Source organism: Falco punctatus (genome assembly GCF_963210335.1).
Source record: "Falco punctatus genome assembly, chromosome: 4".
In the NCBI taxonomy this organism is placed as follows: Eukaryota; Metazoa; Chordata; class Aves; order Falconiformes; family Falconidae; genus Falco; species Falco punctatus.
The window spans coordinates 60560834-60573600 of record NC_137583.1 but is presented as its reverse complement, the minus strand read 5'-3'; the positions used below and the strand labels follow the sequence as shown (position 1 = coordinate 60573600).

The 12767-nt window shown below is 54.0% G+C and overlaps 1 protein-coding gene across 1 annotated transcript; it reads left to right on the top strand.

Moving 5' to 3' along the window:
- The first annotated feature begins 274 nt into the window (after positions 1-274).
- Positions 275-5402, top strand: MNX1 (motor neuron and pancreas homeobox 1). The gene is made up of 3 exons (XM_080385859.1): positions 275-887; positions 2904-3064; positions 3163-5402. Exons 1-3 carry the CDS (start codon positions 281-283, stop codon positions 3496-3498), a joined length of 1104 nt encoding a protein of 367 aa, XP_080241985.1. The 5' UTR covers positions 275-280; the 3' UTR covers positions 3499-5402.
- The last annotated feature ends 7365 nt before the right edge of the window (positions 5403-12767 follow it).

Sequence of the window (12767 nt, the reverse complement as noted above, 5' to 3'; positions counted from 1 at the left end):
ACCCCGCGCCCGCCCCGCCGGGGTCCCCGGGGCTCGGGGAGGGGGAAGGGGGGAGGGGGCGGGCCGCCCACCGGCCGCCGTGACAGGTGGGCGGCGGGGCCAATGGCGGGCGAGGCCGCAGCGGCGCCGGCCCAATGGGAGCCGCCTGCGGCCCTTGAAGGGGCGCGCCGCGGAGCGCGGCCGCACTGCCGCCCGCCGCCGCCGGGAGACGCGGCCGGCCCGGGGCAGCCCGACGCGCCGCGGTTCCCCGCCCCTCCCGCCCCAGCCCGCCGGCGCTCCCATGGAAAAATCCAAAAATTTCCGCATTGACGCGCTGCTGGCTGTCGACCCCCCCAAGGCGGCGGCGGCGGCGGGGCAGAGCGCGCCGCTGGCCCTGGTCACCTCGCTGGGCGGCAGCAGCAGCAGCGGGAGCGGCAGCGGCAGCCCCCCGTCGTCCTCGTCCTCCTCCTCCTCTTCGTCCTCCTCCGAGCATCCCGCCGGCGGCCCCGCCGACTGCCTGCGCACCGACAGCCCCTCTCCGCCGCGCCTCCTGGCCGCCCACTGCGCCCTGGTCCCCAAACCCGGCTTCCTGCCCGGGGCCGGCAGCGGCGCCCACCCGCACCACCACGCCTCGGCGGCCGGCATGGCCCTGGGACTGCACCCCGCGGCGCCCGGCGGGCCGGGCATGCCGGCGCAGGCGGCCCTCTACGGGCACCCCGTGTACGGCTACTCGGCGCTGGGCGGGCAGCACCCGGCCCTCTCCTACTCCTACTCGCAAGTGCAGGGAGCGCACCCGTCCCACCCCGCCGCCGACCCCATCAAGCTCAGCGCCGGCACCTTCCAGCTGGACCAGTGGCTGCGAGCCTCCACCGCCGGCATGATCCTGCCCAAGATGCCCGACTTCAGCTGTGAGTATTTGCCTCCCGCCGCCGCATCCCCTCCCTGTCCCGGTGCAGGGGCCTACCGGGAGCTGTCTCCTTCCCAGAGGGAAGAAACCCCCCATCCCTGCCCCCGCGGAGATAAGCTGCAGACTTAAACCGGAGGAGACAATTTATTTTTAATTTAATTTTTATTAAAAGGGGAAGACAGCCATCCGCGATGGCAGGCGGGGATGTGTGGGGCGCCTCGCCGTTCCCGGCCCCCGAGGAGCCCCGAGGAATCAATCGCGAGCATCCCAGCCCTCCGTGGCCGGTTAAATAAAGGTGGCAGGTCGCTCCCTACCCGCCGCCCACCCGGAGGGGAGATGGGGGCGGTGGGGACCGGGCAGGGGCAGGAGCCCCTGTGGACTGCTCCAAACAGCCGGTCCCCATGTACCCCCGCAAAAGCAGGGTGGCAGGTCCCATCGCTCAGCCATCGTTCTTCATTTTATTTCTTTTCTATCGCGAACGGGCTTGTGATAATTACGGCAGGCTCCTCCGGGCAAACGGGCAGCGGGGGGGGGGCTGGGGTGAGCCAAAAGAATTGGGGTTCTGCGTTCCATGGGGATCACGAATAGACACGAAGCAAACATAGAAGACAGGGTTTAGGTTTGGGAGCAGGGCAGGCTGAAAACGCTGCATTAAACCCGACAATCCCGGAGTCCCAGCAAAGGCACGCCGCTGGTGCTAGGCCTCGCGGCCATGGGGACCTTGCATGCATCTGTTTTAGGCAAAGATCATTTTCAGAGGTGTGAGCTCTCGGTGGGAATGGCCCGTTTAACAATACCGGAGGTGTAGTTTTACAAAAATCATGCCAGGAAAAGAATTGTGATTTTAAAAAAAAAAATAAATAAAAATCCCCCCCTTCCCCCCATACTCTGCGCACACGTTGGTAGACAAAAAAGTCCATTGTTTTCTCTCGAATTGGGGTTGTTTAGACTGGAACATTCAGGAAGAAAAAAATAATTAGGAGAGCTGTCAGAGCCCTGCCTCTTAAACAAGGTGCAGAGGGGGGAATAAATAACCGGAGAGAAACGAGAATGGAGCCTCGGAAAATCGCACCGCAGTGAGAAAATGTGCCGGGAGCGGACACTGCCCGGCTCTGCAGCCCGCCCCGGCCGGCGGCAGCCGCCCCTGCCTAAGGCTTTTTAAAATTTTTCCTTTTTTTTTTTTTTTTCCCCCTTCTTTTTTTCCCTAAACTAAATAAACCAAAGTGCCAAAATACTTCGGGAAATGGGCAACAGTGCTGCTGCGTCGCATTCCCGGGGGTGCCCAGGCCCCTTGAAGGGGCTCAGCCCTGCTGCTGCCCTCTCTCTTGCCCATCACCACGTCTTTTTTTTTTTTTATCTTATTTTACATATACAATCCTTGCCTTTAACTCTTTTCTCTGAACGCGGAAAACACGCCAATTTTGGGTTGTTGGTTTTTTTTTTTTTTTTCTTCCTCTTTTTCCCGTTCAACGAGTTTTCCAGCCCTCGCCGCTATTTACGCTGTGACGGGCGGCGGTGCCCGGCGCTACCAGCCTGCGGTGCGGTGCGGAGCGGCCCCGGCCCGCCGCAGCGCTTCCCGCCTGCACTCCCGTTAATTAAACGGGTATGGGCGGGCTGGGAGTGCGGCAGGTTTAACTAAAGCATTAAATGGAACAAATCGCTGCTCCCCGGGGAGGCCGGTACCCCTTCGCTACGATCCTTGGCTCCATTTTATTGTCTCGCATTTGTTAGCCTCTTGGGAAATCAAGAGACATATTTTTCTTTATTTAAAAAAAAATAATTTTTTTTTTTGGGGGGTAGGGTTGTCCCCTGACACTGTGGAAGCCCAGAAACCTCCAAGCTGGAGGGCCTGGAGGAGATTCCCTCCCCCTGTCCATGCTCCAGTGGATAACTGCCCATCCCTGCCTCAGCCTGCCCCCCTCAGCATCTTTCCTTCCTCACCCCATCCTGGGGATGCCCGGCCGTGGTGGGGCGGCTCCGCGCTCACCTCCGCGTTCCCCCTCCTCTCTTTTCCCAGCCCAGGCGCAGTCCAACCTGCTGGGGAAGTGCCGCCGGCCCCGCACGGCCTTTACCAGCCAGCAGCTGCTGGAGCTGGAGCACCAGTTCAAGCTTAACAAGTACCTCTCCCGGCCCAAGCGGTTCGAGGTGGCCACATCGCTGATGCTCACCGAGACGCAGGTGAGTCCCCCTGGCCCCGCGGGCGAGGGGCAGGTGGGGGATGCTGCCGTCGGGGGGGCAATGGATGAAGCGGTCTGTGTGTCCCCCGTCTCGCCCAGGTGAAGATCTGGTTCCAGAACCGGCGCATGAAGTGGAAGCGCAGCAAGAAGGCGAAGGAGCAGGCGGCACAGGAGGCCGAGAAGCAGAAGGGAGGCGGCGGGGAGGACAAGGGGGATGAGGACCTGCTGCTGCCCGCCTCGGAGAAGAGCGGCGGGAGGAGGATGCGGGAGCTGCCCGACAGCGAGCCCGAGGACGAGGAAGAGGAGGAGGAGGAAGAGGAGGCAGCGGCAGCGGCCGGGCGGTGCTGCCCTTACCACTCCTCCGATTGCTCCGAGGCGGATGAGGAGGACACGCAGCCCCGCGGCCGGCACGGAGCCCCGGCGCAGCCCCAGTGAGCCACCCCGCACGCCCCGCTCCCTCCAGCCGCGGGCTCTGCCCGTCCCGTCGGGGCGGGGGGAAGCCCTGCTGCTCTTGGTCGGCACCGGCCCCGCTCCCCCCTTGTTGCGATTTCTCCCTGCTTGGAGGGGGATGGAGAAGAGGATCCTCCGCGTGCCGGGCGGGGAAGAGGATTTACGGTGAATATAGTGTTAACATTGACTGAAAATCAGACAAAACTTGAGCCCCCCCTCCCTCCTGTCCCTGCCCCCTGGAAGCGTGTTCCTTTCGCTGAATATTGGAAATGTTTTGTTCTTACTATATATCGGGAAAACTGTTTATGTCATGAACGTTAAAACTGCTGGAAATCTCAATACTGTCTTTATTTTTGTATATCATATTTATAAAAAAAAAATTACCTCTACTTATGCATGCTAAATTATTCCCCAGGCCCTCCCACCTGCGCGATGAGGTGGAAAATAAACGGCGTTTTGTACTTGAGCTGTATGAGCGCTCTGTGCGGGGGTGATGCTGGGCTCCTCGGGCCGCGGTCCCTGCGGGCCGGGGGTCCCGGTGCACCGGCTGGTGCCGAGGGGCCCGGGAAGGAGCAGGGAACCGTTTTCTAACCCGACTTTAAATCGGTGCCGCAGCTGCCGCGTTGCATCTGACATCAGCGTGGGTGCTGCTGAGAGAAGCGTGTTGACGCAGGGGAGGAATGGAGCCCGCTCCCCCCGGCCCCGCGGGTTGTTCCGCCGCCTGTCCCACCCGCGTACTGGGGGATTGCTCGCTGGGGGGGGGGGGCGGGGTTGGCAGAAACGGGGCCCTTCTTCCCCCCGCAAGGCTGCAAACCCGTAGGAAACGGGAAGCAGCGCTGGTTTCCAGGGGCGGCTCGGCCCGCAAACGAGCGAGGTGGAAGGGGGCGAGGGGACCCCGCGCCCTCCCCGGTACCGAGGACGGGGCTCCCCGTTCCCCGACGGCCGCCCCGGCAGCGAAGCGCGGGCTTTGCGATAACGGCGGGATTTATCTCGCCAATAAATTTGCAGATCAATTCATCCTTGTCACCGCAGCTCTTCCCCAAATCAATTATAGCGAATTTAAATATAATCACTGGCTCATCCCCACCAGCTCGGGGCCACTTCTGGCAATTTATCCCCGCTAATGAATGACTGCGCGGCGCGGGTCCCGCTCCCGCGTAGGGCCGCGCAGGGGGGCGGAGGGACCCGCCGCAGCCGGAGGGTCCCCACCGCGGGGCGCGGTCCTCAACCCCTCCCCCCCCCCCATCCCGGGTGCCTCGTAGGTCACTGCTGCCCCGGAAAGCCCCAGAGCTCTGAAGTACGGAGCGTTCCCACTCCCGACGCCTTAAAAAAAATACAATTTTTTTTACAAACCCGCGTTAACCTTTCACAGAAGAACAGCACGGCCCCTCTAAACGGCTTCTATAAAAACCCGGCCCGTGAAACACAGGCTGGCGGGTGCATGGAGAGGTGGCATGGAGTGACACGAAGGGACAAGGGGTGTCCGTCGCCGGGAGCGGGGGCGATGCCGGTAGGTGCTCGCTCACCGGCACACCCAGCGCGCCGCGGGTATCGCCGTAAATCACGCACCCTCACGGGGTAAATCATAAATCTGGATGGATCCCGTACGCCGAAAGACTTGATCGGGATCAACTTGATTTGGGCTTGATCGATACCTCCCCCTTCGCGCGGGAACAACCGCGTCTGAGGCTTTGATTTCAATTTGCAAACGATTTCCTTTCGGCCGCCGCTTGCAGAGGATTTAAGGCAATAGAAAAATGAAGGCATCAGCCGCTCCGCCGTTTTCCGCCCCGCTTGCTGCGGCTGTATTGTCCTGGGCGAACGGCCGCGCAGGGCCGCGCAACACCCGCGCAGGACGGCGCAACGCCTGCGCGTCCGGGCCACATGCCTCAAGCGCATCCATCCGGAGGGCATAACGTTATCTTACAAAAAATTAACGCTAAGTGAAATAATAATAATCAAAAGAACCTGAGAGCTACCTGAGATGGCCCACCCCAAGAAAGATCCTCCCTCAGCCATTAATTTCTAATTAAATCGCTAATTAAACTGGCCCAGAAATGTACTGTGTGCCCAACAGGCGTGTGTCCAAGTGCGCCCCAGCCCTGCGAGCGGCCTTGCGGGGCCCGGGCAGCCACTGCGGGATGCTGTATCAAAGTCCTACCGGTGTATTGTGTCTGTCTCAATAAAATTAATCTCTTTAAAGCCCAGCGTCTCACAAGAATACCTTTAGTGTTCCAGACTACAAGGGCAAATATGTTTTTCAGATTCTGTTTTTATGGACGGATTAAAGTTTATTTTCCATAATAGGGCACCTAATAAAACTCATAAAGCTCTGTCAGTCTTACAGCTGGTGGCCTCATTTAACACTTGCACTTCGTAAATCATTTTACAACTTACCAGGTGTTTCCAAAACCGAAAGGAGAGGAGGGGGGAAGAGAGAAAGGGGGTGGGGGGGGAAGAGAAATTAAAGCCACTTAAAATGTAGATACGGTCCTTCGGCGGTGGGTGCGCTTGCACTGTCCCTTGGAAGGGCTTCAAAGAAGGTGGCGATCCCAACGGGGGAGAAAAGCCTTTTAATCAGCATTTCCCACGCTCTTTTGAAGTGCGGAGGCTCGTCCCCACGTGCAGCGCAATCAAAGCCGCGGGGTGATTAGCGGAGCCCGGTTCGGTGCGCTCCGCAGCCCGCCCTGCCCCGCGGAGGCTCCGCGCCGCTCCGCGCCCGGCGGTGGCTGCCCCGGGCTGTGCCCGGCCGGGCGGCATCACACCGGCACCAAGTGAGCCAGAGGCTGGACTGGGGACGGGGAGACAGGCTGGAGCATCTCCCGGGGGTCGCTTCCTTGCCCAGCCCCAGGGTGTTCCCTATGCGCCCAGCCTGCCTCCCCGCCCCCCCACCCCCTTCCCTCCACCAAGTGTGGGTCCTCCCTGCACCCATCCCCAGGGTGCCCCGCACCCAGCTCTGGGGACCCCCGTTAGTGTCGGTGGGGTTGCTTTGCCTCCAGCCCCAGCGCAGGCAGGGCTTAGCAAGGCTTTAATCTAGCCCCCTGTTTGTAATTTCATTATTTGATCGGTTCCCTCCCCCAGACACAGTAGGTATCAAGCCTCTTAAAACTTTCATTGCTGTACTTGAGAAGTGGTAAGTATGAACATGGACCTTTGGTAGACGTTTAACTTTAAAAAGCGACATGGTTTAGGCATGGATGTCATTAACTGGCAATTTCATAAGCATTAAGTGCTAAAACAAAAGAACCAAAAATAGGATCCATATGTTCAAGGTAAACCTGCTAAAAGTCTTTCAAATGGGAAACCATAAATATAATCCCCCTCAAACTCTCCGTGAAACTGCTGGGAATGAAATACTTCATTAGCAGAAAGACCGCTGATTATTTCTCAAGTCTGAACTGTTACGTTCATCCAAAACTCAGGGATTAATGTCAGTTTTTCCCTCCAGCTCTCAGTGAGACCCTGCCCCATGCTCCCTCCTCTTACACCCCTTCCCCTTACGCCCACTGGGCCAGCAGCAGGGCCACGAGCCGGGGCTGCCTGCCTGCTGCTCAGTGAGGCCTCAGCCCTCCTGGCCCTGATGCTGTTACTGGTCCTGATTCCCCTCATGGGGGGCTGCACTAACAGTTGGGTCCCCAGGTGCCACTCCAGGCACCAGAGATGCCCCAGGGTGGTGAATCTCAGCGTAGGTCTCCTCCTTTCTTCCCCAGCTTTGCCCTTGCTGCGGGTGCCGGGATAACTGCGTGGTCCTTCAGCTGTGAAAGAGGAAACATTATTTTTTTAATTCCCGAGCCAGACATCATTCCTGTGGTGGGCAGGGTGCTGCCTGGTGGGCTGATTGAATCCTGTGAACAGCAATGTGCGACAAATAGTGGAAAAGATGAAGCTCCCAAGGGGACCTTAGTCTTCCTTGGGCATTGTACGTAGTGGCCCCAGTTATGGTCCTTCTGCCCCCAAAGTGCTGGTTCAGGTCTGGCCAGAGCTAAATACCAACTGCACATCACTCTGGGAGTTACTCAGCAGCTGCGATACAGATTTTTTTATTTTTCACCAATATTGATGCAACCAGGATCACACCTGCAGGGGGCTGGAGTTGCCCCAGATTAGATGAGGCGGTTTTGTCTTTTCTGGAACTTTTTGCTTTATTTTTCCTGCCTTGAGGAGTGTGGCATTGTGTAGTGTCTCCTCCAAAGAGTCTTCTGCAAGGGCAGTGGTTCCAGGAGGTATTTAGTGTCTTGTTCTCCCTGCTGTGAGGACTGAAGAGCTTTAATTTAATCAAAGTTCTGGGGCACTCCCTGTATGGAAATGGAGGTGCCTGTGTGGAAATGGGATCGCCTGCAACGTGTAGGAGGTCAGAGAGCTCATGTAGTGGTCTTTCTCTGATCACAAGCTACTATCAAAATTTGGTTTTCAGCTTCCTTTTTGTTTTCCTGGGTTAAATCTAACTGGGACCCATCTCTAAAATCGGTAGATGAGAGGAATGATGCCCTTTTCCTCTTGTAAAACCCAGCAGAGCCAGTGGCTTGCAACGAATTGTGTAGCTGGAAGGCTTAGTTTCATTTTACTGCTTGCGGGACATTTGCAAGCAGGTCACAATTTCCTCTAATTAATCCATTATTTGAAATTATTATTCACAGGACTTCTGTTAATGTTCTTGGCTGATGGTAGCTTTTGGCAGGTGGGACTTGTGTCTGAAGAGGGAGCACGGATGGACAATGCAGAAGGCTCTAACTCGGCTGCCTTCTCTCTTCCCGCACAGAGGAGACAGGGACGGAGAATTCCCGTTCCCATCCAGCCCTGCTGGGGTGTGGATGCCACTTCCATAAATACAAGCAAAAGGCAGCCAGCATGGAGCTGAACCTGGCGATGGGGCGGAGCAGTGATCCCAATTTAGAGCAACATCTTCAAGGGATGGGGCAGATTGTCCATCGCTTGGTGTCCCCGGATGCCCTTTCTGGAAAGTACGTGAAAGCCAAGCACAAGCCACCGAGCCGCCTCCGGTGCTAATTTCTGCAGTGTAATAGCGGCTGGCAATGCGCAGAGGTCTGCATAGACGATCTAATGATTCTTTTTGGACTTCAACATGATGAATCTATAAAGTATGTATTGCTGTAGCAGCTAGGTGCAATTTTAGAAATGTTAATGAGTAATTACATAAAGGTTGTCCACAGTCATTGATGTTAATCACTGTTCTTTTGCCAGAGATAATTAAGATGACACTTCAGCAGCATCAGCCAGTGGTTCCCACTGTCTCTGCTGTCTCCTTCTCCCCTCCCAGCTCCTGCCATGGCTCTCACCTTCCTTCAGGGATCTTCTTGACTACCTTCACCCCTCCTAGCCCCCTAACTTTTCTGAAGGGCCTTACTGACTGTGGCCTGAGAACTTTTAAGCTATATATGAGCATTTCACATCCTCTTGTGAGGGGGGCTGAGGGTGCCAGGAGCAGGAGATTTGGGTGATGTCAGGCAGTGACCTGCTGCCTCCACGCTCCTGCTCAGAGCATCACAGCACTCAGCTCCATTCTGCAGGTAATTCGCTTAGACAAAGTATGCAAGTTGCTTCGCTTTCTTTGGCCTCCACCTCATGAAGTGGCTGGGCTTCCCACCTTCTTCGCCTTTTTGTGTGTCTTGGAAACTTCTGATGGAAAGGATCACGGCTAGTATTAATGACTATGGAGAAGCTGGAGTAACAGCTGTGTAAGTATATGGTTTGTTGTAGTAAAACTTATAAATTTTACCCACATTTTCACTCCTCAGCCTGTGATCAGATGCTGTTCGGTGCAGCACAGGTTTCATGTGATGGAAAGCCTGTGATGGAGGTTTTAGTGAGGAGGGATAGCCCGGCTGGGCCACTGAAATGTATGGGTGGGAGGGCTGGGGTGTGAGCTCCTCTCATGCCTCTCCCACAGAATTCCCAGGTAAATGAGTCAAACTACCTGCGTGCTAGTTCCCCGGCTGTAGGACAGCCAGGACATGAGCGTGTGACCTATTTGCTTGCAGGGACCACGCAGTCACATTGAGACGGGAGGGTCAGTCTGGGTGTCTAAGGTTGGATCACCTCAAGGGAGCAGGAGCTCCTGGCAGCTTGCACCATGCGCCATGAAAATGACCTGCTGCGTTGACTCTGAAGCTGCCCAGATGGGACACGTCTCTTGTTACTGCAGATCTTCATGGGTGCTCTTTGCTTTGGGGGTGGGAGGGAGAAAGCACTTTCATCAGCTAAGCATGGCGAGACACGTGAAACCCCCACTCCTTTATTCTTCCAGATCTTCATCTTTAGGGCTGATAAATACATCTAGAGGTGAGATGTGAGGGTCAATTTTAGCAGCAGAGGAATATAGGATGATACTGAAAAAGCTTAAATGTGCTCCTCTACAAAACCTGTTAACCCTGCGCCTCCGACAGCTCCACAGCCTTGGGTAGCCCTGGCTCCTCCCTGGAGGAGACCATTTCAGGGAAAATGTTACTCAGCATCCATGAGGGTGTCAAAAACCTGGCCAGGAATAAAGATTTGCTTCTCCAGCCCTTGGCAGCCTGAAGGTTCTTTTAAACTCACAAACCTTGTGTAAGGTTTCACAAGAACAGGGCAGCCTACATCGATGGCTCTAGTGTCTTTCCAGATCCGACTCTCACATTGCTTTCAGATCAGATAAGAAAAAAACACGCAGCCTCCAAGTCAACCTATCGCCTACTGATCAAGCTCTGAAGCACTGGTGAAGAGCTCCCTAGAGCCTGCCTCAACAGCTTTTATCATCGTAGGAAGCACTTATGATTTGCAGTTGCTGTCCCTGCCTTTCTGCATGGCTTCCTAATCTCTGCCACACAGCACCTGCACCACCCCTGGCATAACAAAAGTCTTCACGAGACCAACAGATTTAGTTTCAAACCATTTAGTTAGGGAAACTTGGAAAGTAAACACGGTCTAGTCAACATTTTCAGGGTGAACTGACCTGCAGAGCAAGGGGGGAAAAAATCCACTCAGAATCTAAGGCTTTGGCTGAGGAGGAGAGATGATTCTGTGAATGAGGCAAGCCTAGAAAATGCAGTCAAGATGACTTATTTTTCCCCAAGGTGACACTGAGCATATCTCAGCTTATTGCCTCTGTACTAGAACAACACATTGCTCCATCCCTGGACTGTAACTGAAGGCTGCTCCTGCACCGGGCTTCACCGCCTCCTAACAACATGCCCTGTTATTTCATGCCGGAGCCGTGTGTGCCTGCGCACCCAAGAGAGAGATGAGGGTACTCGTACTGTCTGAACGGGAAAAGGCTCATAATGGAGTTTTTAATGAAAAACGTGTCATGCTTGGAAATCTTTCACTTACGAAAATGAAACAACCGTTTCACTGTTACTGACAAAAGACTTTAAAGGAACTATCAAAAAAAGATCTCTATTTGTAGTTTTACTCTGTACCGCTCATTCTAGTTATATTACTCGGTTATTTTTTAATGTATTCGCTTTGAAGTCCTCCATTTGCATCAGGTGAGCTGGTTTTGGTGGATGAACCATTTTGTGCTGGGACACAAGTTTTAAGGAATTTTTGGTGCCAGCTGGCTCTTCTGAAGCTTATTCTTGATAGACGCTCATTTCATTTCCTTAAAGTGTTATTAGGGAAACCACATGACATCCGATTCTGAATCGTGCATGCATCTGAATTAGCGGAAGGCTACTGTAATTAGTTTTAAAGCAAGGCTGCAGGTTGCACCAGGGTTTAAGGCTAGCACAGCTGTTTTATACAGGCAGCTGCGATGTCCATGCCTGCGGGCCTCACGGTAAACTAAGCTTTACTGGAGGGCGAAGGAAAGTTGCTCCAGGAGATGAAATCATGAAAAGTGGCATATGGTAAAAGAGTCATATCTCTACCTACAATTCCTGAAATCCGTCCAACCCAAAAAGTCTTGAGTAAACATTACACCTCGCCTTTGGAAAAGCGACCCTACGGATCAAATTGTCTCCTGAAAACAAAATTGCTTCATCTACTGCAGGGAAAAAAATCATGTATTGATTCTCACACACATGGGTTGTAGCCAGGCACTAAGCCACTACACTCAACACAACAAAAATTTGAGTATTAAAAGTTGCCACTCACGTATTTATTACGCTGAAAGCACTGTCGCACACATTTGGCACTGCGCTGCTCCTGGGCTGTAACTTTTCACGTGCAAAGTTCACTCGCAGAACAATGCGAATCAAACGATCCCAGATGTGCTTTAAGCACAGTATTGGGTTGCACACCTTCGCTCGTGCGAGGCAGGGCAGACCTGCTTGCGTCTGCGCTTTCGGAGCAAGGCTGATATCAACCCATCGTCCCCGGCGTGCAGGACAATGGAAGAATGTCAAGTTAAAAAAGCCCTGCAGATACTTGGCCCATTCAGGTGCGGTGTTAAAACCCTGCCAAAAGGACTCATGTATGATTTATCAGTGTAACACTCCGGCCAAAGCTAAAAACCAGACTTTGCTGCCCTGTTAATTTTGATACAGAAAACAGAGGAAGTTTAAAACATCACTGTCCAGCTTAAAAGAAAGCAAAAATTGAGAAACCATGGTAATAGCTATGAGTGGATAGTGCTGTTTAAAGGGAGAATCAAAATCTTATGCTATATAGCAAGGAAAAAGAATAAAAATCAAACATCCAGCTTTTAAATGTATCTGAAGGAAATCATGCTGTATTTTCTACTGGATTCTCAGGAGTAAGGGTTAGCATTGCCATAGCTGCTTGGTTCTCCAGGGTAGTGCATTTTAGCAATTCAAAGCCCTTTTCTGCTCATGAAGTAATAAGGCCCCCAAACCTCCTTTAAGGAAGGATTTCTGGACGTTTTAAGCAGCAGGTCTCTTACTGGAACAATCAGGGAAAGTTCCTCATGAATGTTTGATGTTGGCTAACAAATAATGGGAAGAAACCTCAACACGATGTATTTTGTGTATGCGTGTTATTAAGCATTTATTCCACAGCAGACAAAGCAAAACGTGTCGCAGCCCAGCGTAACTTCTGCAGCAGCCTCTGCTGGCAGCCAGTGCTCAGCCTGCCGTTTTGCAGGGAGCCCCTTGCCAGCATTTGGACTTGCTGCTGCTACAGAGAGACCTTACAGCACCAGCAACCTTGCTGTAAGGAGGAGATGCTTTGGCCAGGCTAGCTGTGCTGGTGATAAGTTTTTTCTCCAGGGTTAAAAATATGAGTTCTAAACCCCTATATATATATCTATACGTATGTGTAAATATATTTTATATGTATCACATATATGATGTATACAC